At 51.9% G+C, this 24,238-nt stretch overlaps 9 protein-coding genes across 9 annotated transcripts; 5 read left to right on the top strand and 4 right to left on the bottom strand.

Annotated features, from left to right (window-relative positions):
• Positions 1-2,093: 2,093 nt before the first annotated feature.
• Positions 2,094-2,630, bottom strand: MIND_00665600 (Dual specificity protein phosphatase 19; the record flags this gene model as incomplete). The annotated part of the gene is made up of 1 exon (XM_037363376.1): positions 2,094-2,630. The coding sequence occupies one exon, from the start codon at positions 2,628-2,630 to the stop codon at positions 2,094-2,096; it is 537 nt and encodes a 178-aa protein (XP_037219020.1).
• An 84-nt stretch (positions 2,631-2,714) lies between these two features.
• On the top strand, positions 2,715-3,584 carry MIND_00665500 (SNO glutamine amidotransferase; the record flags this gene model as incomplete). Its single annotated transcript, XM_037363375.1, has 4 exons — positions 2,715-2,928; positions 2,982-3,181; positions 3,231-3,314; positions 3,363-3,584. 4 exons carry the CDS (start codon positions 2,715-2,717, stop codon positions 3,582-3,584), a joined length of 720 nt encoding a protein of 239 aa, XP_037219019.1.
• Positions 3,585-3,901: 317 nt separating this feature from the next.
• Positions 3,902-6,170, top strand: MIND_00665400 (Carboxypeptidase; the record flags this gene model as incomplete). The annotated part of the gene is made up of 13 exons (XM_037363374.1): positions 3,902-4,103; positions 4,156-4,259; positions 4,314-4,372; positions 4,416-4,427; positions 4,479-4,710; positions 4,755-4,856; positions 4,897-5,126; positions 5,178-5,465; positions 5,513-5,705; positions 5,755-5,795; positions 5,846-5,866; positions 5,912-6,071; positions 6,120-6,170. 13 exons carry the CDS (start codon positions 3,902-3,904, stop codon positions 6,168-6,170), a joined length of 1,695 nt encoding a protein of 564 aa, XP_037219018.1.
• A 1,278-nt stretch (positions 6,171-7,448) lies between these two features.
• On the top strand, positions 7,449-7,996 carry MIND_00665300 (uncharacterized protein; the record flags this gene model as incomplete). Its single annotated transcript, XM_037363373.1, has 3 exons — positions 7,449-7,509; positions 7,563-7,668; positions 7,717-7,996. The coding sequence occupies 3 exons, from the start codon at positions 7,449-7,451 to the stop codon at positions 7,994-7,996; spliced, it is 447 nt and encodes a 148-aa protein (XP_037219017.1).
• A 523-nt stretch (positions 7,997-8,519) lies between these two features.
• On the bottom strand, positions 8,520-9,188 carry MIND_00665200 (Bacteriocin-protection protein; the record flags this gene model as incomplete). The annotated part of the gene is made up of 1 exon (XM_037363372.1): positions 8,520-9,188. The coding sequence occupies exon 1, from the start codon at positions 9,153-9,155 to the stop codon at positions 8,520-8,522; it is 636 nt and encodes a 211-aa protein (XP_037219016.1). The 5' UTR covers positions 9,156-9,188.
• Positions 9,189-9,276: 88 nt separating this feature from the next.
• MIND_00665100 (uncharacterized protein) lies at positions 9,277-10,537 on the top strand (the record flags this gene model as incomplete). Its single annotated transcript, XM_037363371.1, has 4 exons — positions 9,277-9,521; positions 9,567-9,603; positions 9,647-10,211; positions 10,260-10,537. The coding sequence occupies 4 exons, from the start codon at positions 9,277-9,279 to the stop codon at positions 10,535-10,537; spliced, it is 1,125 nt and encodes a 374-aa protein (XP_037219015.1).
• A 384-nt stretch (positions 10,538-10,921) lies between these two features.
• MIND_00665000 (uncharacterized protein) lies at positions 10,922-14,562 on the bottom strand (the record flags this gene model as incomplete). Its single annotated transcript, XM_037363370.1, has 7 exons — positions 10,922-11,108; positions 11,159-11,258; positions 11,311-11,929; positions 11,977-12,009; positions 12,061-13,431; positions 13,486-14,219; positions 14,268-14,562. 7 exons carry the CDS (start codon positions 14,560-14,562, stop codon positions 10,922-10,924), a joined length of 3,339 nt encoding a protein of 1,112 aa, XP_037219014.1.
• A 1,801-nt stretch (positions 14,563-16,363) lies between these two features.
• On the top strand, positions 16,364-18,211 carry MIND_00664900 (General substrate transporter; the record flags this gene model as incomplete). The annotated part of the gene is made up of 5 exons (XM_037363369.1): positions 16,364-16,601; positions 16,657-16,674; positions 16,721-16,785; positions 16,832-17,874; positions 17,920-18,211. Exons 1-5 carry the CDS (start codon positions 16,382-16,384, stop codon positions 18,209-18,211), a joined length of 1,638 nt encoding a protein of 545 aa, XP_037219013.1. The 5' UTR covers positions 16,364-16,381.
• A 4,668-nt stretch (positions 18,212-22,879) lies between these two features.
• MIND_00664800 (uncharacterized protein) lies at positions 22,880-23,181 on the bottom strand (the record flags this gene model as incomplete). The annotated part of the gene is made up of 2 exons (XM_037363368.1): positions 22,880-23,012; positions 23,069-23,181. The coding sequence occupies 2 exons, from the start codon at positions 23,179-23,181 to the stop codon at positions 22,880-22,882; spliced, it is 246 nt and encodes an 81-aa protein (XP_037219012.1).
• Positions 23,182-24,238: the final 1,057 nt, after the last annotated feature.

The raw sequence follows: 24,238 nt of genomic DNA, 5'->3' as shown, positions 1-24,238 counted from the left end.
AGATCCACAGCATCGTCTCGCAAGACCGGAAACTAGACTTGATCAACGGCGCGATATTCTTGGTCAACACGCTCTACCACAAGAGGTAATAGAGCTCTTCGCACAGGATCGTGAGCCTTTGTTGTCTCTTCTTCCTGACCACACCTCAACCATACAACAGCAGATCAAGCAATCATATACGAGCATCCTATTCATGAGCCTCAAGAGATGAACCGAAGTATGTCACAATTTGTTTATATTGCCAACTCCACACTTTAACATTCGCCAACTGACGGTGAACATGACGACCTCGGAGATGGTGTGGATAGCACCCGTGTTGCCTTTGTCCACAGTGCGTCCTCTTTTGTTTGCAAACATTGTCTCATCAATATCTCCAATGTTTAGATGAGCTCAATAATAGCGAGCTCTCAACGACTGTAGACCAAGAAAGCAAAGCCGGTCCCTCCGTTGCAGGGTCTTCCCGTTAGTCTTGTCATTTGCGAAGCAGCTTGGTGATTAATTGTTTGCAAAGGCGGGCGGGCTTGCAAGTGTGCGGAGCATGACGATCCCAAATCATCAGCATGCCAACATCAACCGGCGTCTCGTCAAGGTTAGCTGTCCCTTCTTGTGGTTTTCGGTATATTGAAGATGTAGCAGGTCTGGGGGAAACTGTTATCCGTCATTCAAGGGGACCAAAAAATATGGAAAACGGTGGGTCAAATCATCTTTTTCCAGAAATACGCTAATTTCCAGTAGATGTGTTCTCGTCTGGCGTTCAACCTCCACTAAACAGATCTCGCCGTCTATCTCCGACTTCTTTGCTGTCAAAATCGATAGGATCAATCGCCTCCTCTCGTCTAAAAGGCAAAGGACGGGCAGTCGATGAAGCTCCAAGTCGGCAAATGACCACCGTGACGTTCGATGGCGTGTTGGCGGCGAGGATAGAGCGACACAACGCCTCTACTGGCAAGCCTATCTCTCCTTCAGCAATTGGTCGAGCGGCCGGGTGTTCTGCATTAGCTCCAACTACTCTGATTCAGGCCTTGGGCAACCTTGACCAAGCCGATAAGTTGTTGGGGCCCTTCTCCCCCGTCAAAAGGCCAACTGGAGGATCCATTGTCGAGATGCCGAGCGCACAAGTCGACATGAAATCGCAGAACACCCAATTCAGGCCTCATTATCGTGCAAAAACTTCCCTTATCCCCCTTCCACTTGGTCGACCTGCATCTCTGGTGGCGTTAGCGCGCAAATGTCGAGTATCGACCCTTCTCACACCGGCCAACAAGCTAGGAGAGCGACGAAGTACTATCATTGAGGTGCCTAAATCGGACTCGGGCATGAATGCTTCGTCCAAGTCGCCATCTCGCCCATCACCACCGTCAAATTCAACTTCCGTTTCTGTGGGGAACCTGCCTCAAAGCGATACACGGATGTCCATCAGCGAACTAGGTCCGCGTCGTGTAGAGTCTCAGCCAACCCGGAATGCGCCCCCCAATCATCAAGGTGGCCAAGTTGCTGGGAGTTTTGGGAATATTCAGGTCCACCCTGCGCCGCTTGAGGATATCACGCGTTCTCAGCGCGTCAATCGACTACCAGAACACCTCCGTTGTCAACTTCACAATTCTATCGGGCCAGGCGATTTGACGTGCTTAGAAGATCATGCGTGGAAACCCTCTGCTGGGCTTGTCCATTCAATGGTAGTTCCACTTGGATCAGCGTCAGTTCGTATGGGTGATGGAGATGGTAATGGGCAGGCACAACAAGGGGGTGGAGAAGGGGAATTGGGTGGTGACATAATGAAGAGACAGGCCACGTGGGCCGACAACAGAGGAGCTAGATTTGTCTAAGTGGGCACAGATTCATGAGTGGAGAGAAAAGGAATAAGCGGTTCGGAAGGCTACAACCATTGTTCACACTACACATACGTTGAATATATCCCCATACTTCAAGTCAGTGCTTTATCGCTTGATTGCGAGACTTTAGAGTCAGCCCAGTGGATTAATTGTGTGCGTACTTAGTCGCGCTCAAGCTGATAGATTGTTAACGCAGTCGATTCAGTTGACAAAACACAAAGTTCAGGCCTATTGTGACTTGTCAATTCGTATTAGCTGGGGTCAGTCCCTGAGCACGGCAATCCTGTCTTCACGCTTGAGAGGCAACGACTCGAGTTCGATGGTGGACACGCCACGTAAACCGACCTCCATCTCCTTTAGCTGTGTCAAAAAGCCTGTGTTGGGGCAGATTGCAGGCCGCGCCAGAATCAGGGTGGCCAAGGCCTGGCGAAGAGACATTTCACGATGTTGCATAAGAAACGCGGCAACCACGGTGGGTGAGCGAGACACTGCCGCCGAGCAGTGGACCAGAACTTTCCCACCCGCTTTCGCAACCGCGAGGATGATTGTGTTTGCCTTGGCGCTGACTTCGGAAATTGACGACGAGGGGTCGTCCACCAGCGATAATCGCTCGTAGGTTATTGAGGGCAGAGTTGCGATAGGCGATGAGCCAATGCTCAAGACATGAGTTATGCCTTGGGCCGTGCAGAAAGCGGCAGAAGCTGCCGTTCGTGGGCCAAGATAGAGGTAAGGGAGGACCTGGATAGCAGGAGGGTCATTGGTTGAGTTTTTCTTTGGTTTCTGAGAGCCTTTTGGCATGCTATTAGTTTGTTGTCGCAGCACGAGTCAAGACGCAAATCCGTAGGTCATGTGACAATCTCCGGATCAAAATTTTCTCTTTTCATGTCGGTCACCATCGGGATTCTAGGCAAGCGCTGCTTGCCTCTGGAAAAGGCCAAGGGACCAACACTGCTCTTCCATACAGCCCTTCAAGGCGCATTTGCAGAACACCAGTCAAGACTGCAAAATCTTCATCTCAAACGCAAAATCGCGACTGTGCTCGTGAAGACTACGGAGGACCTCGAGCGATGTGATGGACTCATTATTCCGGGTGGCGGTTCGTCTGGCCAGATCTCATTAAATCTCAGCATGTTCAAATAATCATGCCAGAATCAACCACTATCGCCCTTCTGGCACGGCTTTCGGGTCTGACAGACGCTCTCAAGCAATTCATCCAATCCAAACCGGTCTGGGGCACTTGTGCTGGCGCTATTCTGCTATCGAGATCGGTCACTGGTGCGAAGAAAGACGGACAAGAGCTGTTTGGAGGCGTGTCAGTTGACATTGCGAGGAATGGCTGGGGTTCGCAGGTCAGACGCTTTGAGATAGTGTGCTTTTCTTTACTTATCGCGTTCGCAGGTCGAATCGTTCGAGGCAGCTCTGGACGTCAATGGCCTCTCTGACTCGGCAGTACCGTATACGGGCATCTTCATTCGTGCTCCGGTGTGTTTCTCGTTTTGGATTGAAGTATTAGAGCTGATTGTTTTCCAGGTTGTCATTGGGCTAGATTCAAATGCTGCAATCCAAGTCATCGCACGACTACCACCCAATCTACTTCCAGAGCCAGTGGACGACGAGAATGACCCACGAACTATCGTCGCTCTCCGGGAAGGCCAACATTTGCTGACGACCTTCCATCCTGAGCTGACAAAAGACGATCGGTTTCATGATTACTTTGCGCGGAACTGCGTCTTTCCAACTCTTGCCTCATAGAATACGTAGCTGGAGTATAGATCCCTTTCTGACTCCGATTCCAGACCGCAGAAATCCAATTTGTTGCTCTGTCTTATCTTGACAATGTGCAATGCGTTTCCGACCGAATTCTTGCTCCAATCAGCGCTGTCCACTTGTTGCCCACGCTGATGATCTCATCGACACCGCGCCTCTCCGTAGTCTGTCATGGGAACGCAGAGATGGTGAACACGCTTCTCCGACGATAACAGAAATACTTGCCGTTCTACCCGCATGGCCATATAAAAGGATGCACGAAGGCTTGCGAGCTTTTCCTTCTGCTCGTCCCGTAAAGCACCATGCTTTCCAGTCTATTACTCGGTCTCCCGCTTCTAGCCGCTCTTGCTGGTGTCGCCAATGGCAAGCAAATGACCAAAGCAGAGCTCCACGCCCGACAGCAGGCAGCCGCTCAGCGTTTCCAACGCGCCGCTCCGGTCTCCGACGCAAAAACAAGTGGAGCTCGAGTGAAAAACATCACCTTCTCCAATCCCAAGGCGTCGCGTGTGTCTCAAGCCCTATTTCGTTCTTCTGCACCATGCCTAACCTAGCCCAGAATTCTTCGTCGACGGAAAGAGCATTCCAGAGGTCGACTTTGACGTTGGTCCCAGTTGGTCGGGCCTAATACCTATCAGCGCCGCAGCAAACGAGACGCGAAAGGTGAGTCACAGCATTCGCGGCTCTGAATCTAGTTGATGAATTCCTCTTGAATAGCTGTTCTTCTGGTTCTTCCCCCCTGGCCCCGAAGGCAGTTTAGATGACCTGATATTCTGGTGCGTTGGCGAGCCGCGCGCGCTATTTTCACACTCTGATTAGTGTCACAGGACCGTGCGGTTCTCACACCTGCGCTAAAATTAGTTCCTCTGACTCGTCGTCTAGAATGGCGGTCCGGGGTGCAGCTCGCTGGAGGGTTTCTTGCAGGAAAACGGAGCAAGTCTTGTTCTTCCTGTGGATTTCTACCGCTGGTCTAATCGAACACCAGCCATTCCAATGGGGCGTCGGTACAGCCAAACCCATTCCAAATGTCAACAGCTGGACAAATTTATCAAGTATGATCTGGATCGAGCAACCAGTGGGCACTGGATTCTCCCAGGGAACTCCGAATATTCGTGTACGGCCGGTCTGCTGCTGGAGGGTGAAACTGATTTCTCGCAGAATGAAGATGACCTTGCGGCGCAGCTTGTCGGGTTCATGGGCCAATTCTTGGAAATATTCTCCGAGCTCAAGGGCAAGAAGTTGTGGATTAGCGGCGAAAGTGTGCGTGCCGTCTTCTTCTCTCGATCAGCGACTAAGTTAGTTCTTAGTACGCCGGGATGTATGTTCCATGGAAGTGAAGCTGTTTGCTCCGCGTTTGCCAGCTCACCGACACACAGACATCGCCAACTTCATCTACGAAAATCCAACGTTGCTTGACCTGAACCTACAAGGCATCTGGATTGCCGACCCCGTTCTCGGCTGGGACGTCGTCCAGGACCAAATTCCCGTCGTCGATTTTGTGCACAAATACGAGCACGTATTCTCGTTCAAGTAGGTGATCTCTTGCCCGAGTTTAGAGCAAATTTTGCTCAACTTTTGCAGCCAGAGTTTCATGGCTCAACTCGATGCCGTTGCGGCCCGCTGCAATTATGCTGGTTATATGGATAAATTTGTCACCTTCCCGCCGAAGGGTTTGCTCCCATTGCCAGGCAAATCGACCTCAGCCGATCGCGGATGTGATGTTTGGGATATGGTCTTCGATGCCGCGGTGACAAAGAACCCTGCGTTCAATATCTACCGCATTTTCGATACGGCAAGAAATCCTCTTGGAGATTTCCTCAACTTACCTTGCATCCAGTTCCCTGTTCTCTGGGATGTGCTTGGCTTCCCGTAAACGCGTTCGCCCGTCTGTCTAAGCCCGCTAACGATCATATCAGAGGCTCATTTGAAGACGTCCAATTGTCTCCGCTTTACTTCGACCGCGCTGATGTCAAGGCTGCGATTCATGCCCCCGCCAATGTGGACTGGACTGAATGCTCCAACGTCAGAGTGTTCCCTCGCGGAGATGCCTCTGCGCCATCTGCCTTCACTGTCCTCCCTAACGTTATCGAGAAGAGTGTCCGCAGTGTGGTGAGTGTCGTTCCCCCATTATCTAAAACTGTGTTCAATGGAATCGTAGATTAATCACGGACTGGCCGACTTCATTTTGATTGCTGACGGGTAGGCACTACGCACATCGTCCTGCTGCAGCGCTCACTTCCTTTGTCCAGAACGCGTATCGTCATCCAAAAGTCTGTCCTCCTTCATAGCACAACTTACCACTGAACTCCACCCAGCATGACATGGAACGGCATGCAGGGCTTCCAGACCCCGATTGCCAACGACAGTTTCATCGTCGACGGCGTTGGCTCGCTGGGAACGTCGCACACTGAACGCGGGCTGACCTTCATCGAGGTCGAGCTGAGTGGACATATGATTCCGCAGTTTTCGCCGCTGGTAAGGAACATGATCTGTTGTTGTTGTTGTTGTTGACAATACCCCTAGGCTGCTTTCCAGAGTATGGCGTTCTTGATGGGCTTCCGCCCTTCTCCTTGAGTCATCAGCAAAATGCCGACGCAAAAAATAAAATCCGAGTCTGGGCAGGGAATCAGTAGTTTGCTTGTTAGATTGGATAATGGCATGACTCGGACACGTCCTTGTGCTGGTTGCGACGGATGTTGAAGTGGAAGAGATAGACGTTCGACTGCATTTGGCTTAAAATAAGTCATGGCCGCGGCGAAGCGTACGCGAGCAGTGACGGATCACGGCGTTTGTGACGCCCCGCGTTCCCGATGACCAGGACGACGGCCAAGCTTGGCCAATTTGGCCAAGTGTCATGGAACCAAAAATAGGCTTCAATAAGCCCAGTCAACATTTTGCTTCCGGCCCGGGTCGAGGTAGGCTTGTACTACACAGAATTACAGTCTGCTCACGCTTCCGGATGGTAAGCTTACCGATAGTCTCTGGGTTCGACGACGCCTGTCTGCAGCCTGTTTGCCTCGTATCACCCAGCTCAATTTGTACAACGCGTTCTCAGTCAGTTCTGTTAAGAGTCCAACTGCTACAACTGCGACTGGTGTTCCTGAACATCAAACTGGCTTCTATGCCTTCACCTGCATTGCTCCTGCTCATCATTATCTTCAGCGAAGAACTTGCACTGTCCGGAGCGCTGATGCCAGTGAAGTGGGGCTTCTCTTTATCTGTCAATGTCGTTTTCGAAGATTCGCCCATATGCTGTTTCGACGCGGAGCACATTTTCGTCGCGTCCGCAATAAACGACCTGCCAACCTTCTCTAGAGGAACGGCGCGCAGTCACGGTTTAATCGTGTGCCAGTGCGTGCTTGGCGGTGCGACCAATTGGTAGAGGCCAATCACGGCGACGATTGATGTGTCGATCCGGGGAAGATCACTGGAGCCATCGCAACCATAGGCTGTGGTTGTGCGATAACCGTCTTTCAGCAGCCACTGGCAGATCGAAATGTAAGTCGATGTATCGCTGACCTATGGCCAGGTTACTCAACCAACCGCGACTGAAAAAGTTCAGGACAATCTTGAAGAGTTTTCTGCACTCACAGGTCGGCGCGAGTTTCCGGCCACCATCGGCAAACCACCATCCGCCGGGGTTGGCACATGGGAATGCACCATCTCCATAGAAACAGCTTGGCGAGGACTTACCGAGATCAAGATCTGCGTCAAGCCAGCTATATAAAGCACGCCCCGCCGAAAACCAGTCCCCATTCCCTTCGTTCCGCTCCGACCTGGTGTCTTGTTATCTTTTCGCTCATCCTCTTCCGCTTTACACGCAACTCTCCTCGCTACCCACTTTGATCTGAAATGGCTCGTCTCTTCGCTATCATCGCCACTCTTTTCCTTGCTTCGTCAACAGTTGTTGCTGGTGCGTGTCGTCTTGGGTATATGATGAGGGCTCCATCTTATGCACGCTATCAGCTCCGCTCGATTTCGGAAAGATCCTCAGCAAATGCAACCTTGACCGCTTCAACATCGTCACTTCTCTTGCCGCCACCGGCGTTGCCCTGGCCAAGATTGACACCAGGTCCGTGGTCCTGCTTCTGGCTCTTGTCCCACATCTCAGATCGTACAGTGATGCTGACATGGCTGCGGCTGTCGGCACCGCCAAATCCGGCCTCGTCAGCGCTGGCGAGGGCATCGGCAAGATCGCGCTCGCGCTGATCTCTGGCGGTGCTCCTCCCGCGGACGCACGTGACCAGACCCAGCAGGGCCTGCTCAACGCCCAACAGGCGCTTGCTGGCGTGACCGCAAACGAGAAGACCAAGGCCAGCCTCGCGGCCGCGCAAACCAAACTCGCCAAGACGATTCAGGACGGAAACGATGTTGTCGCTGACTGCCAACCCTCGGCCTAAGGATTGCATTTTTTTTCTTTGGTTGGGTGTGGCTCATGGACTTGGATTGGAACACGACCTATATTAATCTGGGATGCTTCATTGTAATGGTTTTGGAGAGACGAAAGTTTCAATGCAATACGGACTTCGGGCTTCAATTTGTGTGTGAATCTCTCTCTCTTCACTATTGAAAGTCCAGTCAATGGCCGCGCTGCATGACAGTGCGTGTGTCCTTCGATGTAATGCCGCCATGATAGATTATAGTGGACGCCTTTGCGAGCGTGAACACTGAATGAGGCCATTGCAGGGCACTATCTGGGGCTGACAACCCAAATTACCCAACGACAAAGGAAAACGGTGACGAAGCTTGAAGCCGCCAGACGATAATAAGAGTGCCAGGGAGATAAGACGCTGGGAAACTGGTCCTTGCGGATAGGAGTCAGTGGACTAGGGCTGGCTCAACGACATCAACACGCACCTATAGATGTTAAGTACAGATGAGAGACTCGCAGAGAGAAAGCAAGGAATATACCGTGCCACAACTTCACCGCCTGAATGGCTTCACGTCTATTTGCTGCGCTGACGAGTCAATCAGCTCTGTCAGCCGCCTCTCTTGGGTCTCAGGCCGTTTTGCTGACATGACCCAGTCGTACACCTGTCGTCTATACCCCGCTGCCCGCCCCTCCAGGTATTCAGAAGCCTCTGAGTTGGCGGCAAGACGGGCTGCAAACTCATCACTCAGAGTGTGGGCTTGTCGTTCGAAATACGCCTGCGCGGTGTTGTCCTCGGTTCTACGCGCAAAAGCAGCCCTTCCGGGCTCGTGTATTCTTCCCGCGGTCTCGAGAGCAGCGAATTTGTCAACATTGACACGACTCCAATGGCTCTTTTTGGCCCGCGGTGTGAAACGGCGAGCTGTTCGGTTGGCGTCGACACTGCGGGCATGGCCGTCTATCCAGCCCCAGCAAAGCGCTTCGTCAACGGATTCAGACCAAGTCATGGTCTGGTTGCCTGTGTGCTTCTTGTGGAACCCTACGAAAAGCTCAGTGTGGGTGTTGTAGTGGGCCGCGAGCCAGTCGTTAAAGGCGGCAGGCGAGGCGAAATAGAGAGCGTTGTCAAAGCTTGTTCCCGGGGCTGCAGAAGAGGATGTCGAGGCAATTGCTCGTTTGTTTTGTCGAGCCATGGAGACAACAAGAACTTGAACGCGGAGATGACTCGTAAACATTGACGGTCCGAGCCGCCGGTCACGTTTTGATGCCTGCCAGCGCGAGCACGTGCCCAAAACGGGTCTTCAGACCACCACGATGGCGATTCTCGCTCCTTCCTTGTCACCCCCTCCAGCGCCATCCATGACAGCGGCGCCCAAGCCTTTTAAAAATGCGCCTGCCACTGTTTTTCCGCCCAACGGCGAAGCGATGCCAACACCCGACACGGAATCACCCATACCCCGACTTGCGTTGGACGTGGATTCGATTAGTGCGGGACTGGCGTCGGCGCTGGCCACCTCTGTCGTCGCGCATGTTTTATTTCTGAAAAACCAAGTGCCATTGTACGTGGCACACGACCAAAACTGATTGCTAACCAACCTGATTAGCCCCATAATGCAGCTCTCGCGACTGCCAAACGGAAAGGTGCGCTGCTTTAGCCACAGATCTCCTTCTAAGCCACCTCCAGTCCGCGCCGCGTGCACTCAAACTACGAACTGAGCTCCTTACCTCGTTCGACACGCTCTCTTCCCACTTGGACACCACATTCACCGCTCTCTCGACTGCGATGGCGCTCTGCAGGCGTAACCAGAATCGAGCAGATGGCACATGTCGCGCGCAACTTGCGATTCTGGTTGGGCCCAGCATTGGCGCGGCGAAAACCAAAGTGATATTCGTTGTCGACGGGTTGGCAGCGCGAGTCTGGGGCGAGCGTGATGATTCAGACGAAGATGAAAGTGGCGATTCAGAGTCGGAATCCGAATCAGATGGCGAGGATGCATCAGAGCCACCAGAAAGCGACTCTGAAGAGGAAGTCGATAACGAGGAGTCGTCAGAATCTGAGGCGGAGAATTCGTCTTCTCCCCCACGACCAAAACCGCGCATCCCATTCTCCCCAGCACCGTCAACGCCGCCCACAAGCCGCGGCCCGCATGCCCCACGCGAAACAGACAACGAGCAGCAACTAATACGGACCGCGACCCGCCAACTGTCGCATGCGATGGCTACAGCAGAAAGCCTGTCTGCTGAACTCAGTATGTTAGCACCATCCTTTTATTTTCCTTTCACAAATACTTTCGTAGGCTCAACACAAACACACATCCTCCTTCATGCCCCACGGCGATTCAAACACCCTGCGTGGGTGCCGAGACAGACGGTCGGGAATGCGATGGACCGGGCAGCTGCCTCGTTTGCGGAGCAGCTTAGCGGTGATATCAGGGCCACGAAACGAAAGCAAAAAGTCGAAGGGGTGTGGGTCGGATGTCGGACAACGTCAGAACTGTTGGATGGCGAAGATGAAGAGGATGAGATGATTTGGTGGAGCTGGGACGGCAAGATTGTCGGGTTTTCGGACTGGTGAATACTCCACAGAACAGGTACATCACGCCTTCAGTAGGATTCCTAGACCAGCTACCTAACCATCACTCTGTAGAATTTCCAGCCAAGACACCGGTAGATACTTATGTAGAAGCTGAGTAGAGTAAGTCTGTCTACTAGTAGAGTAAGTCTGTCAGTAGAAAACAAAATCATTCCGCCGCATTCTTGGAAACATCTGCCTCGTTTGCGGAGCAGCTTAGCGGTGATATAAAGGCCACAAAAAGTCGAAGGGACTCCAAGAATAAGTCCATCACAGTAGGATTACTAGACCGACTACCTAACCATATATATAGGCATTGTGTAGAATTTTCAGGTAGATGTGTAGAATATCAGATGACTAAGTCAGTGGTAGTGCAAGAAAACAAGATCATTCCGCCGAATCTTCCCAGAAGCTCCGAGCCCATTGCTCCTGCTCCTCGTCCGACATGCCCGCCGTATTCTCAACGATCAAGTCGAATACCTCAGGGTGGTGTTGGCGGATATGATTCGACCGCTGTCGTCGTGAGGCGTTCTGAGGCAGTTCAAACGCATCTCCCTTTCCTCCCTCGGCTTTCCTGCAACGAGTCAGACAAGCACAACACACCAAATACGGGGGGAAAGGCACCGTTTCTCCCAGCACTGCACACACGGGATCATGTGCTGCGAAAACGGCGGGAAACAAACTTGGGTCAGGCACATGGCGAGCATGCGCTCTTCCAGGATTCCTAGGGAGACAAAATCAGTGGGGAGGTTGTTCGGAGAGTGTGATTGTCTCACCTGAAGAGATGTCCTCCAGCTTGATGGGGTGCTGCGTGCTCTTGCAAACACCAGGGTCTAAGAGCGGTCCAACATGGGCATCGGGGGCTTCGAGAGGGAGGGTTTCGACAGCGGACTCGACAGCTAGGGATGCTTTTGGTCCAGATTGGGTTAAAGCAGACGATTCTTGCGGTATAATCGGCCCGGTGTCGTTTTCAGGGACATCTGTTGTCGGAGCAACATATTGCACATAGTACTCCCTCAACGCCGGGGCGGTCTGTCTCCACAGCTCCTCATCGTGCTTGGTATTCTGCGGGACCCCCAAAAGCCCAATATGGGCGAGCACCGAGTTCCAGTCCGTGTTAGCAGCATCACTTCCTGGGTCAACGCAGCGCAGCAAGATCTCGTTGGCCACGTCAACATCAGAAGCGACAAGGTAGAAGTGGTCAGGTTTGGAGGGTGATGGGCGGACAAGGGGATGAGTACTGGCTGGGCCGCTAATTTCAGCGCTCGAATGGTTATTTGAGGACACTTCGTCATCTGAATCCACTGAGAGATCGATAAATACTCGTCCTCCAGAAGTTGTCGGCTGCGGAAGCAGCGGCGGACGCTGTTCTTGGTCGCGCTTGACCTGTACTTCCTGCAAACGTTGTCAGCAAGTCAGTTGCGCGAAGGTAAGTCACCAACCGGGTTCTTTTGAGCATCTGCCTTTGACATTTCCTTCAAAACGGTGAGCCATCCCAATAAACAGCACCAAAAGATTAAGCAGACCTGATTTTCTTTCTCCGATTCAGACCGTCGCAGCGGCATTTCCGAGTCATCGTTTGGCAGATTAGGCAGTGTCCGATTATTATTCGCAGCAGGTCGGATGCCAATCATCTCATCATTTTCGAGCAACTGGTCCACAAACTCCGCCAACTTCCTGGGTTTCTTCTTCGAACGAGGTTTACTTCGCATCAAGGGCTCTGCAGTCACCCGGTTCGAGGCCGGCGTTGCTGGGCTTGCAGAAACCAAAGACGTGCGGTTTGGTGCGTCATCGAGGGCTGGAGACAATGGACGTGAGAGCGGCGCGGGAATAACAGGTTCGGAAGAAGTAGCAGCACGAGAAGAAGAAGAGGTAGGGTGTGGTAGGGAAGCGAGCTTTGGCGTAGGTGCCTCTTCATCGTCAGAGTCCAGCGTCAGATCAACCACCTCCTGGCCCGGTTTCGGCCCAGCATTGACACTTTGCAAGAAAGTCGAAATGGGCTCTGTTTTGACTTGGATTGGTGGCAGAGGTGGTGAAAGTGGAGGTGGAGTCAAGGCATGAGACAAACTGGGAGCCGGTGATGCTGGTATGATTGTTTCGCGATCCACAGCTTGACCAGGACTGGGGGCGTCACGGATGTCCTCCAATATCGGACTCGGCTCGCGAGATGGGACCCTTTCAGGCTCTTCGTTCGATTGCGGAAGCTGCATACGGATGGGAGTTTCTTCTTGCGGCTCTTGCACAACTGGCTGGTGCATGTTGGGCAGAAGAGGTGACTTCACATTCAGAGGCGGCGTAGTTAGCTTCGGTGCCAACTCGTGGCCCGACGGGAGTTCTGAAGTCGGTTGCTTGTCAGAAATGTCAGTGGGCGCAGACTTGATCGCGAAAGAAGGACGAGGCTCGGCTTTTGGTTTCATGCTTGTCGAATGTGGTGGCCTGGGCTTTGGCAACGCCGCTTGAATGGCATTGTTTCCATTGTTTTGTTGTCTGTCCGCAGAAGACCGCGCTTCTTCTTCTATCGCTCGGAACGTGGCCCACGCTGTTGTCGACATTTCAACGCCTTTCGGTCCTTTGTACTTCTCGTAGAACGAGCGAAAGGTACCAATCTCCTTCCAAAATCCTTGACAGTACGCCCACATTCCGACTTTCCACTGCTGCGCAATCGCTCGGCTGTCGGCCCTATCAACCCACGGTTCCTTCTCCCGCATCTCGCTCTTCTTTGTCTTCGTGACCTTGTCAATACGCCTCCCCACCTCGAGCGCCAGCCCGCCGATGTCATCCGCATACGCCCATGACTTCAGTTTGAGCGTGTTGTGAATTGGGTCCTCTCGGTCGAATAGCGCGCTTGCAGCCGCCAGCGTGCCTTCCCATGGCCGTTTAAGAGTCGCCATATGTTTCTGCAGCGCCAAGTCGAATTTAATCAACCACGAATTGAATGAACGAGCACATACCAATCTCGACTTAAACGGAGCAAGCGCCTCCTTACACAGTCTTCTTCTTTCTGCTTCCGCAGCTTTGGCAGCACTTGGTGGTTCTCCGGGAAGAATGTCGTCGTCTTCATCATCTGGCTCCACACGACGTTTCTTTGGAGGACTCGGCTCCAACCCTTTTGAGTGTGACCGCTTCGTTGGAATGGTGCTAGGAGGAAGAGGCTCCGTAGGTTTCTTGTCTGATCCGGTTCGCTTTGGCAGTGGCTTTGGCGTAGATGTCATTGTTGGATGGAAAGTGGAGGAGCTGGGTGTTCGCGACATAGCTGAGAGATCACGTAGAGGATGCGAAGATGGTTTCTTGAGCTTTGTTACTTCGGGTGGTGGTAAAGCTGGTATAGACGGACTGGGGCTTCTGACCGAAGGTGGAGGAGAATAATTGTTGGAGTGAGATGGGGAAGGACTCGTCTCTTTCGCCGGAACAGGCTCAGAGAGTCGAGGGCGCTTGGAATGACCAGTAGTTTGGTCGGGTTTCCGTTTGGCGTTGGGAGGAGCGGATATGGAACTGGTGTTGGGGGTGCCATTGTTTCGAGGAGTAGAGAGAGAAGTATTTGTCTTTGTTGAGATAGAGGTTAGAGTTGAGTCTGACACTCGAGGTCGTTTGGCGGCATCACCACCAGCATGGTCTGCTGGTTTTCGCTTGGCATTCAGTGCTTGTTTCTTGAGTAATTGTTGGAGAAGTATATGGGCCGGTTGGACTAGAAGTAAATTAACCTAAGAGCACAAAATGAAGAAGGAAGACGCACTCATTCGTGCATTCAGGGTTTCTCGCGGCAACCACCCATGCTCCCCCCTCAACAGTGCGATATTGAGCACATACTTGTCATCCTGCGGACACACAATAGGATCCGACCGTCCCTTAGGCCCCATCCAGATCCTCCATCCATCAGGTAGTCGAGCATAGAGTGCGGGTTTGGTCTGATTAGTGTTGAGATAAATGTCGCCGACTGTGCCGATTGAGGGGGTCGGTGGAGAAGGGAAGCTGTAGTGTGTGTGGCTGAACGGGTCATTGCAGAGCGTCGCGGTGGGTTGTTGTGCCATTGTGCATGACGGTTGAGAACTTGAAGCAAGGAGGAGGATTGACAGTCACAGCGTGACATTTCGCGATCTTCTCTTAGGCCCCCGGCGTATGCGCTAAGATGTTCGATCCAAAATGGCATGATTTGGTCAAATTTCGACATAGCTGTTTGGCTTCAGAACATCCGCATAAGGATCTGCTTGCCTGTTTATTCTGCGTCGACATCCGCACAAAGATCGGAGTTTCTCAGCAGCACCAGCATTATTTTGGTCATATTTGTCCGCACAATGGATCAAACATAGAAAACCGAGCTACTACCTTGATACTATGAGCTGATTGAAGCAGAGTTTTCGGGAAATATGATTTGGCTCAAATTTGGATACTGTGAGAGAACACGAAGAATTACAAGAATCTAGGGACCGCATAATGCTTTCGAGGCCCTTGGAAGTCCGCATTGCGATATGACTTGAGCACCAGCAGCACAATCCGACCTCGGACATACAAGGCAAAAGGACCCATTTTCGGCGCATAAATATCGTACATTAGAGCCTTTTTTGGACGACTTTCATCCGCATAACTATCGAACATCTTAGCGAATACGCCGGGGGCCTCTTCTCTTCACAGCGTGACATTTCGCGATCTTCTCTGTTTTGAACCTGTTCAGGACACACGAGCGCTCTTGGCTTAGTTTGCGTTTGCTCAGATGGCCTCGGAGCTGCTGCTCAGGGTACTTACCAGTCTTGCTTGCTCAAGGAAAGGAAAATGCTGACCAAGACGAGTTTAGGTATAAATCGTAAAGAGCGTCATGGATTTACTTACGCGAGCGATGGTAGGGACCTTGTTTCTTGTCGATCCCCGCCTGGATCCCCGCCTGGATGAACATGGCCAATCACAAGGAAACAGAGCTAGGCAGGAAATCCCTTGACACAAGACTTCGAACTTCCTTGCAACTTCATACCAACTTGTCTCCCCCTCACCGTCGGCGGTCGTTTTGACCCGACACTCATCATAATTGCAGGTCTTCCCCCAAGTATAGCACTGAGCACTTGAGACAAGGCAGTCCCGACCTTTTCTTTGGCTCCGTTCCGGGTTGTTTGTTTTGTCGGAAGGGTCTTGCCGGATTCTGTTTTCATCATATGCTATTTTTACCATTTGGCAGGTGCATTTTGAGCCCCTGGCCCGCGGTTCACGTTTCAAGAATCAGCGGTAGCAGCTATAGCAACCCGCAACTTGATTTTTTTTCTTCTCTCTTCTTTCTTTCTAGGCATTGTCATCCTCCTAAATATACTTGGTCAATGAAGAGGCCTCATGCTGCCTCATGTGCCCTGAATCTTTTTTTAACGTTACACGTAGCGCTCAACCAGTTCAATCATTTCAGCTAGTTCGGGGTCATAGGCCCGAGCAGATTGACAGCGACCGACATGCCGAATAAACTGGCGGGTAGAGTTCGGTAACCGTGGACTCCATTTTGATTCGAGCGTAGATGTTGGCTTTGCCAAACCTGGGCCACGCAAGGGTCCAATCCACTCTCCCCATTCTCCCCACGCAAGGCAGAAAAACGACGCTCTAAAGTCAGCATCAACTGATGCGATGGGCGTGACAGCTTCTCAACATCTTCTTCTCCACACCCCGAATTCGATGGTTGCTCCACGACTTCTCTGTTGTACCGCCGGATCCGGACCTGGCCTATGAAACTTCAAAAAAACGATGGACCATGCGGGCACCTTACGGCCACCCCATGGGACCGATTCTAAAATTATATTGGCTCGCCCGATACTTAAATAGACGGGCTACGTTGCCAGCTCTTCTTCGTGTCTTTCCCCCACCTTTCATTCGCCCAACATGCCCGGAGGCGCAGTCGTGTTTGGAACGGCCGACACAAGCCGCATTGAGGCGCCAGTAACCTTCAAGACATACTTTATGTGTGTCTTCGCTGCGTTTGGCGGTATCTTCTTCGGCTACGACACTGGCTGGATGGGTGGTGTCTTGGGAATGCCCTACTTCATCCAGATGTACACCCACAAGCCATATCCCGCAGACCCACGAGCGGCCCATATTCCTTGTGAGTAAATTTTCTCTTAGAGTCACAACCCCCCCCCCGCTTAACGTTGCTCTAGCCGACTTTGCTCTCCCTGGTATGCCCATCGTAGCATCCAGAGAGCCTCAGCTAACACTTTGTAGCCTGGGAGAAGTCGTTGATGACCTCGATTCTCTCTGCTGGTACTTTCTTCGGTGCTCTTATCGCGGTGCGCCAATCGATGTTCTTTTTTGCTCAAAAACTGACTTTTGTAGGGTGACGTTGCGGACACCATTGGTCGTCGTCCTACCATTGTCATTGGCTGTGTGGTTTTCGCTGTTGGCTGCATTCTCGAGATCGCTCCTAAAGACGCTCTCGCTTGCTTTGCTATCGGTCGTGTCATCGCTGGCGCCGGTGTTGGCTTCATCTCCGCCATCATCATCCTCTACATGTCGGAAATTGCCCCCAAAAAAGTCCGTGGTGCACTCGTCTCGGGCTACCAATTCTGCATCACCATTGGCATTTTGCTCGCCAACTGTGTGGTATACGCCACGCAAGACCGCCTCGACACTGGCTCCTACCGTATCCCCATCGGTGTCCAATTTCTCTGGGCCATCATTCTGGGCGGCGGTCTGCTTTTCCTCCCCGAATCGCCGCGTTACTGGGCGAAGAAGGGCGACATCGAGCGCGCCACGGACTGCCTTGCACGTGTCCGTGACCAACCGCGCGACTCGGACTACGTCCAAGACGAGCTTGCGGAAATCATCGCCAACCTGGAGTTTGAGAAGGAGCACATCCCTGCCACTGGCTACGTCGGTTCGTGGCTCGCTTGCTTCAAAGGCTCGATTTGGGATGGCAGCTCTAACATCCGCCGCACTATCGTCGGCACCGGTCTTCAATGCGCCCAGCAGTTCACCGGTATCAACTTCATCTTCTACTTCGGCACGTCCTTCTTCCAAACCCTTGGCACGATCAGCAACCCCTTCCTTATCTCCCTTGTCACGACCCTCGTCAACGTCCTCTCGACGCCGTTCTCGTTCTACATCATCGAGAAGTTCGGCCGTCGCCGCATTCTTCTCATCGGTGGCTCGTTCATGGTCATCTGCCAATATATTGTCGCCATCATTGGCACCGCTGCCCCCCACGCTCAAACTCCGGGGGGCAACCCGGCTGCGGTCAGGGCCGAAATCGCGTTCATCTGCCTCAACATTGCCTCGTTCGCCATGACCTGGGGCCCGGCCGCCTGGGTCGTCGTCGGCGAAATGTTCCCGCTCCCGATCCGCTCCCGCGGCGTGGGAATGTCCACCGCCTCCAATTGGTATGCTTTGCCTTTTCTACCTGGGTCTTGCTAACTCTTAACCAGGTTCTGGAACTGCATTATCGGCGTCATCACCCCGTACTTTGTCTCGACAGACGAGGCCAACCTCGGGCCCAAGGTGTTCTTCATCTGGGCGTCGACCTGCGCTCTTTCTGTCACCTTCGCCTACTTCACGGTCTCTGAGACGAAAGGCCTGTCGCTCGAGCAGGTCGATCAGATGCTCAACGAGACGACGCCGCGCACCTCAAGCAGCTGGAGACCGCACACCACCTGGGCTGCCGAAAAGGGCAAGGTCGGTGCGGCAGAGGAGAAGCTTGAAGATAAGGAGAGCGCTTAATCGCTGTAGTTTCTGCTAGGCTTTACTTGGTATCATAATCTAATCGAGGCTTACTTGGAGCTGAATACATATTAAAATAAGCAAGCGGCTAAATACTGGTGCTGTGGGCAAATACTGCCAGTAATACTAGTAATACTGACGGTGTGACGCTGACATCACATCACCAAGTATCCGTTTTGGGACGGGTTTTGATCCTCCGTGATTATCGGAGGCCCGCGCTTTGCCTAATATTTTTGCAGACAATAATCAATTCAAATGGTGCTTTGTGCTGGATTACATACTATAGATGTACTATGCTCCTTTTCTTGCTCCATAATTTATTTAGTGCTAGAACTGCTGCTGGAACAGCACAAAGGATGAAACAGACACAATAATGTATGTTTGGAAGCAATATCTGGTCTAGAGAGCAGGGAGTCTGTTAAAGCTACACTCTTTGACTATGCTGCCAACCATTTACCATCTCCTTAGGTGCACAGAGCTGCTGCCCACTGTGGTATCCACTGCTGCCTGCTGCTGGTGCGTGAACTACTGATGCTATGTGACTACCGTGACATGATGATGCTCAACTAAGCCGCTGATATCCCATCACACCACTCCTATTTGATGGGTCTGTGACTCTGTGCCACATGGTGTGACGGGCATCGGACCGTGGAACAGCCGGCCGGAAAAAAACCGATTTGGGTTCAGTATTTGCCATCAACAGGTGCCACGTGGCAAAAATATTCAAAAACGGAAATTTTGACAGTATTCTGTGATATTTTACACAAGATATGTCACACACCAAACTGCCTGCCGCAGATGCCTACCGTAGGCCAGATCGATTTGGTTTATTTTTCATTTGAACCTTTTGAGATCGATTTGGTCCGCGTTCAAACCCTGATGGGAACAGAATTCCCAAGTATTTCTGGATAGTTTAGCGACTTTATATATCTGTTTTGAGCCTCAAGGGCTCCAATACTGCCTATTTTCCACATTGGGTTGATGCTCTGTCAGGAACGGGGCCGGCCCGGTGATGAGTGCGGAGTGGGGACTGCAAATGAGCTCTCTAACTAACCAAACCAACAAAAACAACCAAAACTCCACTTGTCGTAGAGAGAAAGATGTATAATGTCGAGTAGGAAAAGTCACAAAACCCAAAAAATCGTCAACTCCTTGTGCGAGTACAGGCCCCTGTGAACAGAGCCTTGGCACAGATGTGTAAGGTTGTAGGGTAGATACGAGTTTCTTGCGAAAAACGTTGATTTGTCGTGCCCCAAAGCGTACTATCGACGAAACTCAGCAATAGAGAAGCGCCAATACGATGCCCGGAGAGTTTATACTCGTTGGATCAGGACTAACTGCCTTAAACCCTCTGAGTTGTCTCGAGTCAGGAACTAACTGCCTTAAACTCTCGACCAGCAACCGAAACCCAATAAACAGCAACCGGAACTCTTGTATTCAGCAACCGAAACCCTCAACCAATAATCCTTCCGACGCGATGATACTATTTCGAAAGAGCTAGCAAGATAGATTGACAAGCTAGATCCCCAGATGCACCTAGTAGAGCGGGGCAATCCGTGAACCTGCCAAATACAAAACAGAGATATAAATACTAAACAGAAATTGATAGAATCAGGGAAAATCTCGAGTAAGAAAAGTAGTCCATGTGCATAATTGTATAGGTATCGTTTCATCATACGGCCCAGAGTCGAAAATCCAGGTCCAGATGACTGGTATCGCGTGTATTGGAGTCAATGACCTGTGTAAATCTTCCGTGTTCGCGACCATCTAGTTTTGCTTGTGAAGAATCCCTCGATCTTGAGTAGGATAAGTGGATAGCTCTGCTTCCCAGCTTTCGATTGACACCCATAACTCGTATCTTGTGCATATGGCCTCAGCGGTGGTTGTCCCAACTCTCCTGGCGCATTTCCAATGTTCAGATGATCTGTTCCTCGACAGTGTTTTAGAGTCGCCGTTGATCACAGGTCCAGGCCCCAGTCAATTGAGTAGGTTTTCGCCGTTTAACCGTCCCTTGGCACTCTCGACCCTCCAGCATGATCCGAAACCACGTTCCAATGATGTCAGTCGTCGATACCAACAGAGATAGGGGTGTCCCTTATCTAGGAGAAGTCGATCTCGAGTCTCCACCGAGCGCCAAACCGAATATGCCTTTTAGAATACACTCCCTTTGGGTATTTTTGTAGAATTGGATAGATTCTAGCGTAGAACGGGCTCTGCGAACTTTTCCTAGTCAAGATTTTGGAATCACTGAGAGCGATTTGATAGATTTTGACTGGAGTTTGACTGGTTCTTGTGCAGGTAATTCCCTAGTTGACCATTCGGGACTCATGTCAACTCTGAGACGTGCGCTGAGCAACAAAATCGACAAAAATAGTCGTTTCCTGGTCTGTCCCAGACTGCGGCTTATCACCGGGCCCACGTGACAGTCTCCTGCCAGTCTGATAAGTGTGGGAAAGATGGTTCAACCCCCTATAACTGGGTGGTTGGCAACCAGGCAGAGCAGGTGGTACCTCTGCAATAGAGAGCAGGGTAGGGACGGCTCGGGGCGACTCGGGACGCCCCGCTGTCACGTTGTGTGGCAGCGGCGTCACAGGACACGAGTAGTCCTAGAGTGTCCTACCCCTGCTGAGGGGAACATGTCCATAGTCAAAGAGTGCTGCCCAGGAGAGGTCCTATCAGTGCCCAAGGCATAGGACAAGGCATAGGCTTAGCCAGTCGAACAAGCCATTTGGGCGGGGCGTGACGTCACGCGGTCACACCCGACGGCTCAGGGGGGTCGAGGGGAGTTGCCCTGCAACAGGGGCTGCGGGCCTGAGACCCCTGGAGCGCTTGAGGAGGGTTGCCAGTCTAAGGGGTGACTCATCTCCTAAACTGGAGGAGTGAGCTGTTAAAGCTCCCGGAGACCGTGGCAACGGTCCGGTGTGATGCTTGACATATGGGCCCGATCGGTCCCATACCCTCCCATCGCCCCATACCAGGGGAACCCGAGTTTGAGGCCAGAAAGCAAGCAGGAAGTGACTAGGACAAGGAGTGAACATAAGAGATAAGAGCCTGGGCTTTCCAGCCCAACCAAGGGCTCAGGTCAATGAGGCAAGCTAGCCTGAAGTGTTGGAAGTTGTCTAGATGCCCCTTTCCTGGGGTATGGTCGCAGCAACCCCGCTCGAGGGGACCAGGCCAGAGTAGGGTTCAAAGAAAGAGACTTCAATGCTAAACCTAAGGTACAGGAGTAATACTCTAGTCTTTTATATACTATAGGTGCTAGGGGCCGATCAGGCCTGCTGAGGGTTGATCAGAATGGAGCAGGGACTGTCTCTGGTCGTCCCTGGTCGCTCCGCTAGGAGCCCAGGGACCATTCCTCTGGAAAGGAGCCATGTCAAAGTCGACACTAAGAAGTGTTTGGCAATGCAACAGTAAGGAGCTCCCTCCTGGGCCCTGTGGTTGCCTGGGGCCGATTGGGCCCACTGTCAAGGGGCGTAAGGCAGCGCATCATGATCCCTGATGGTGGGTCATGATGGCTTGATGGCTGACTAAAGCGCGATCCGTGATTATGTCCCTTCTCTGGGAGATTAGTGTTGTAGCTCAGTGCCTTGAGCTTGTGAATTATGAGGGCTTGTCAAGCCCTAGGGCTCTAAGGGTGGTGATGGCCCGATGGGCCATATAGGGCCCAATGGCCCGACCCTAACCGTGACATGCTTAAAGACAGAAATTGTTAATAGACATGGTTAACATGAACTCAGAGAAGAAACAGTAGAACTCTGACTCTTAGGTCTCTTTTGCAGAAAAACCTTACTTTTTCAGGCCTCAGTGTTTGCCAGATCTTGACTTTTTACCTGCAACAAGTGGTATCTGTCATTTTAATAAGCCACCACACTTGCAGGCTTGTGAGTTTTGGATAGAACTGGGGGGTTCTTGTCACGGATAAGACCCGGCCCGTCTGCTCCAGCGCTGGTATCGGGCCATCGCGGGCCCATAACATGCAGCATGTGACAATGGGGAACATGCGCCCCAGTAGGAGGAACGCACACGTGGGAAGCACATGACCGAGAACGATGTGTCGAGCCATTGCTGAGCCCAACTCGATACCAGGGGACTGGGGAGGAGTGCTAGGAGGTTAGGAGTAGCACCTGGCCCACAAGGAATGTATGATTGTCCCCTCTGCTGTCCCCTCTGCGGCCAGGAACGGGGGCGAGGGAGGAGCAGGAGAGGCCAGGGTGTCCGATCACCCCTTTGCGGGCCCGTGTATATAATGTGTGATAGCGTACCATGTACTGGAAACCTGGTGGCCCAACCAGGAAACACTGAGGAAAACCAAGCAATACAACAGAACCTTGCTGTATTTGAGAACTATGACAGGGTACAGGGATGAGTGACTAAAGAACATGTGATCTATAGGTGAGTATGTAAGCCAGGCTTACACCCTCCCCCAATTTAAAACACCAGACTATGCAGTAACAAAGGGATGAAGTACCATGAAGTGCAACGAACGGCGGACACAACCAAGACAGCAAACAGGACACCAGGCCAGCCAGGCACGGAGCCCACGAGGACCAGATGCCAGGGAGCTTATCCCAATCGGGCGGGCGGAAGCGAAGCTGGGGTGGGCGAGAATGAAGAACGCGATTAAACGGGGAGTAAGGTAGTTCCAATGGCAAAATACAACAGTAAGCGTCAGTCTTCACGTGTCGAGAGATCGTCCGAAGAGTCCGAGTCGAAAACGTTGTCGTGCGGAAACGAAGGCATCACAGCAGCAACACGACGTGCAGGGAATGTGGTAACACCCGGCGAATAGTAGTCAGCCTCGCTATCGGAAGAGTCGGGATTGTTCGCTCGACCCATAATAGCAGCCACACGACGGACCATTGCTCGGGGCGGGATACCTGCTGCAGGGTCGCCCAAACAATCATGTTGACGATGTTGGACCCATCCAGGGTCACCTGGTTTACGGCGGCAGTTATAACAACCACCTGCATCGCGCAGCGCATTCCGTTCGGCAGTCGTGAGGGGGGCAATAGCAGGGAGAAGGGCCGGGGGGTTTGTTGCAGCAGTGGCGGTGGATGACAGAGGAGGGTTAGATGGCAAGGCAACCGAGGTCGGGGTAGCCTGGCGTGTTTTGATTACACCTTCGCCGACAAGACAGTCCCAGGTGCCCTCCAACAGTGTCAGACTGCGGGTCGGGCCGTGCAAGGACTTCTCCTAAGAACGCGCGCCCGGAACAGAACAGACGAATAGTCGGGCCCGCAAGTATGGCGGGCGGGGTAGATTGAAACCGAAAGGGCCCGTGAACTCGGTCCCTTGCCGTAGTCGGTGGTCGAAGGTTCGAATCGGGTCGTGTCGGGCCCGAGAGCCGTAGTGGTAATATATAGCCTAAAACCAGTAGGTGTAGCTAGGAGAACGCTTGCCTAGGAGGGTAGCTGTACCTAGGTAGCCTTTTACATGCCTCCATTAGAGCCAAATGTGACGATTTGTAACGTGTGACATATGTGTGACATATGTGACACATGTGACATTCTTGTGAAAAAATACATTATTATTCTTTATCTAGTATCCTATAGGTTGTGACAATGCCCCTATCTGAGTAATGTTTTTAATGTGGAACCATTTTTGATAGCCATCAGTACTTTTGATGGCTATATCATAGTACATCAATTTTGTCCTAATTAGGATTGTTATTGATTCAGGCCTTCCTAACTATAATCCGGGTCATCGGCCTGAAGAAAAGGAGTTAAAAGTATTATATATATATTATTATCAAATTATATGTATCCTATACCCATTTATCACATCATTGATGCTATTTAGTTATCTGCCTATTAGATAGAAAAGGGCTTAGAGAGCTATGTACAGATAGCCCTAGGTACAGCTACCCTTCCCGGCAACCATTTTCCTACCTGTACCTAGGGCTGAAGGCTAAATCTTACAGCTACGGGTGGGCCCGATGAGTCGATAGCGTCTCCTCGCACGGAGTAAGGTAGTTCTTCAGACGATCTAAGCGATAGAGTACAGGGTACACTATCGCGCATTATATAC

The sequence above is a fragment of the Mycena indigotica genome (genome assembly GCF_014461135.1).
Source record: "Mycena indigotica strain 171206Taipei chromosome Unknown Mind.scaff0006, whole genome shotgun sequence".
Taxonomy (NCBI): Eukaryota; Fungi; Basidiomycota; class Agaricomycetes; order Agaricales; family Mycenaceae; genus Mycena; species Mycena indigotica.
Note: the sequence above shows the minus strand (reverse complement) of the source record. Positions and strands in the feature narration are given on the sequence as shown.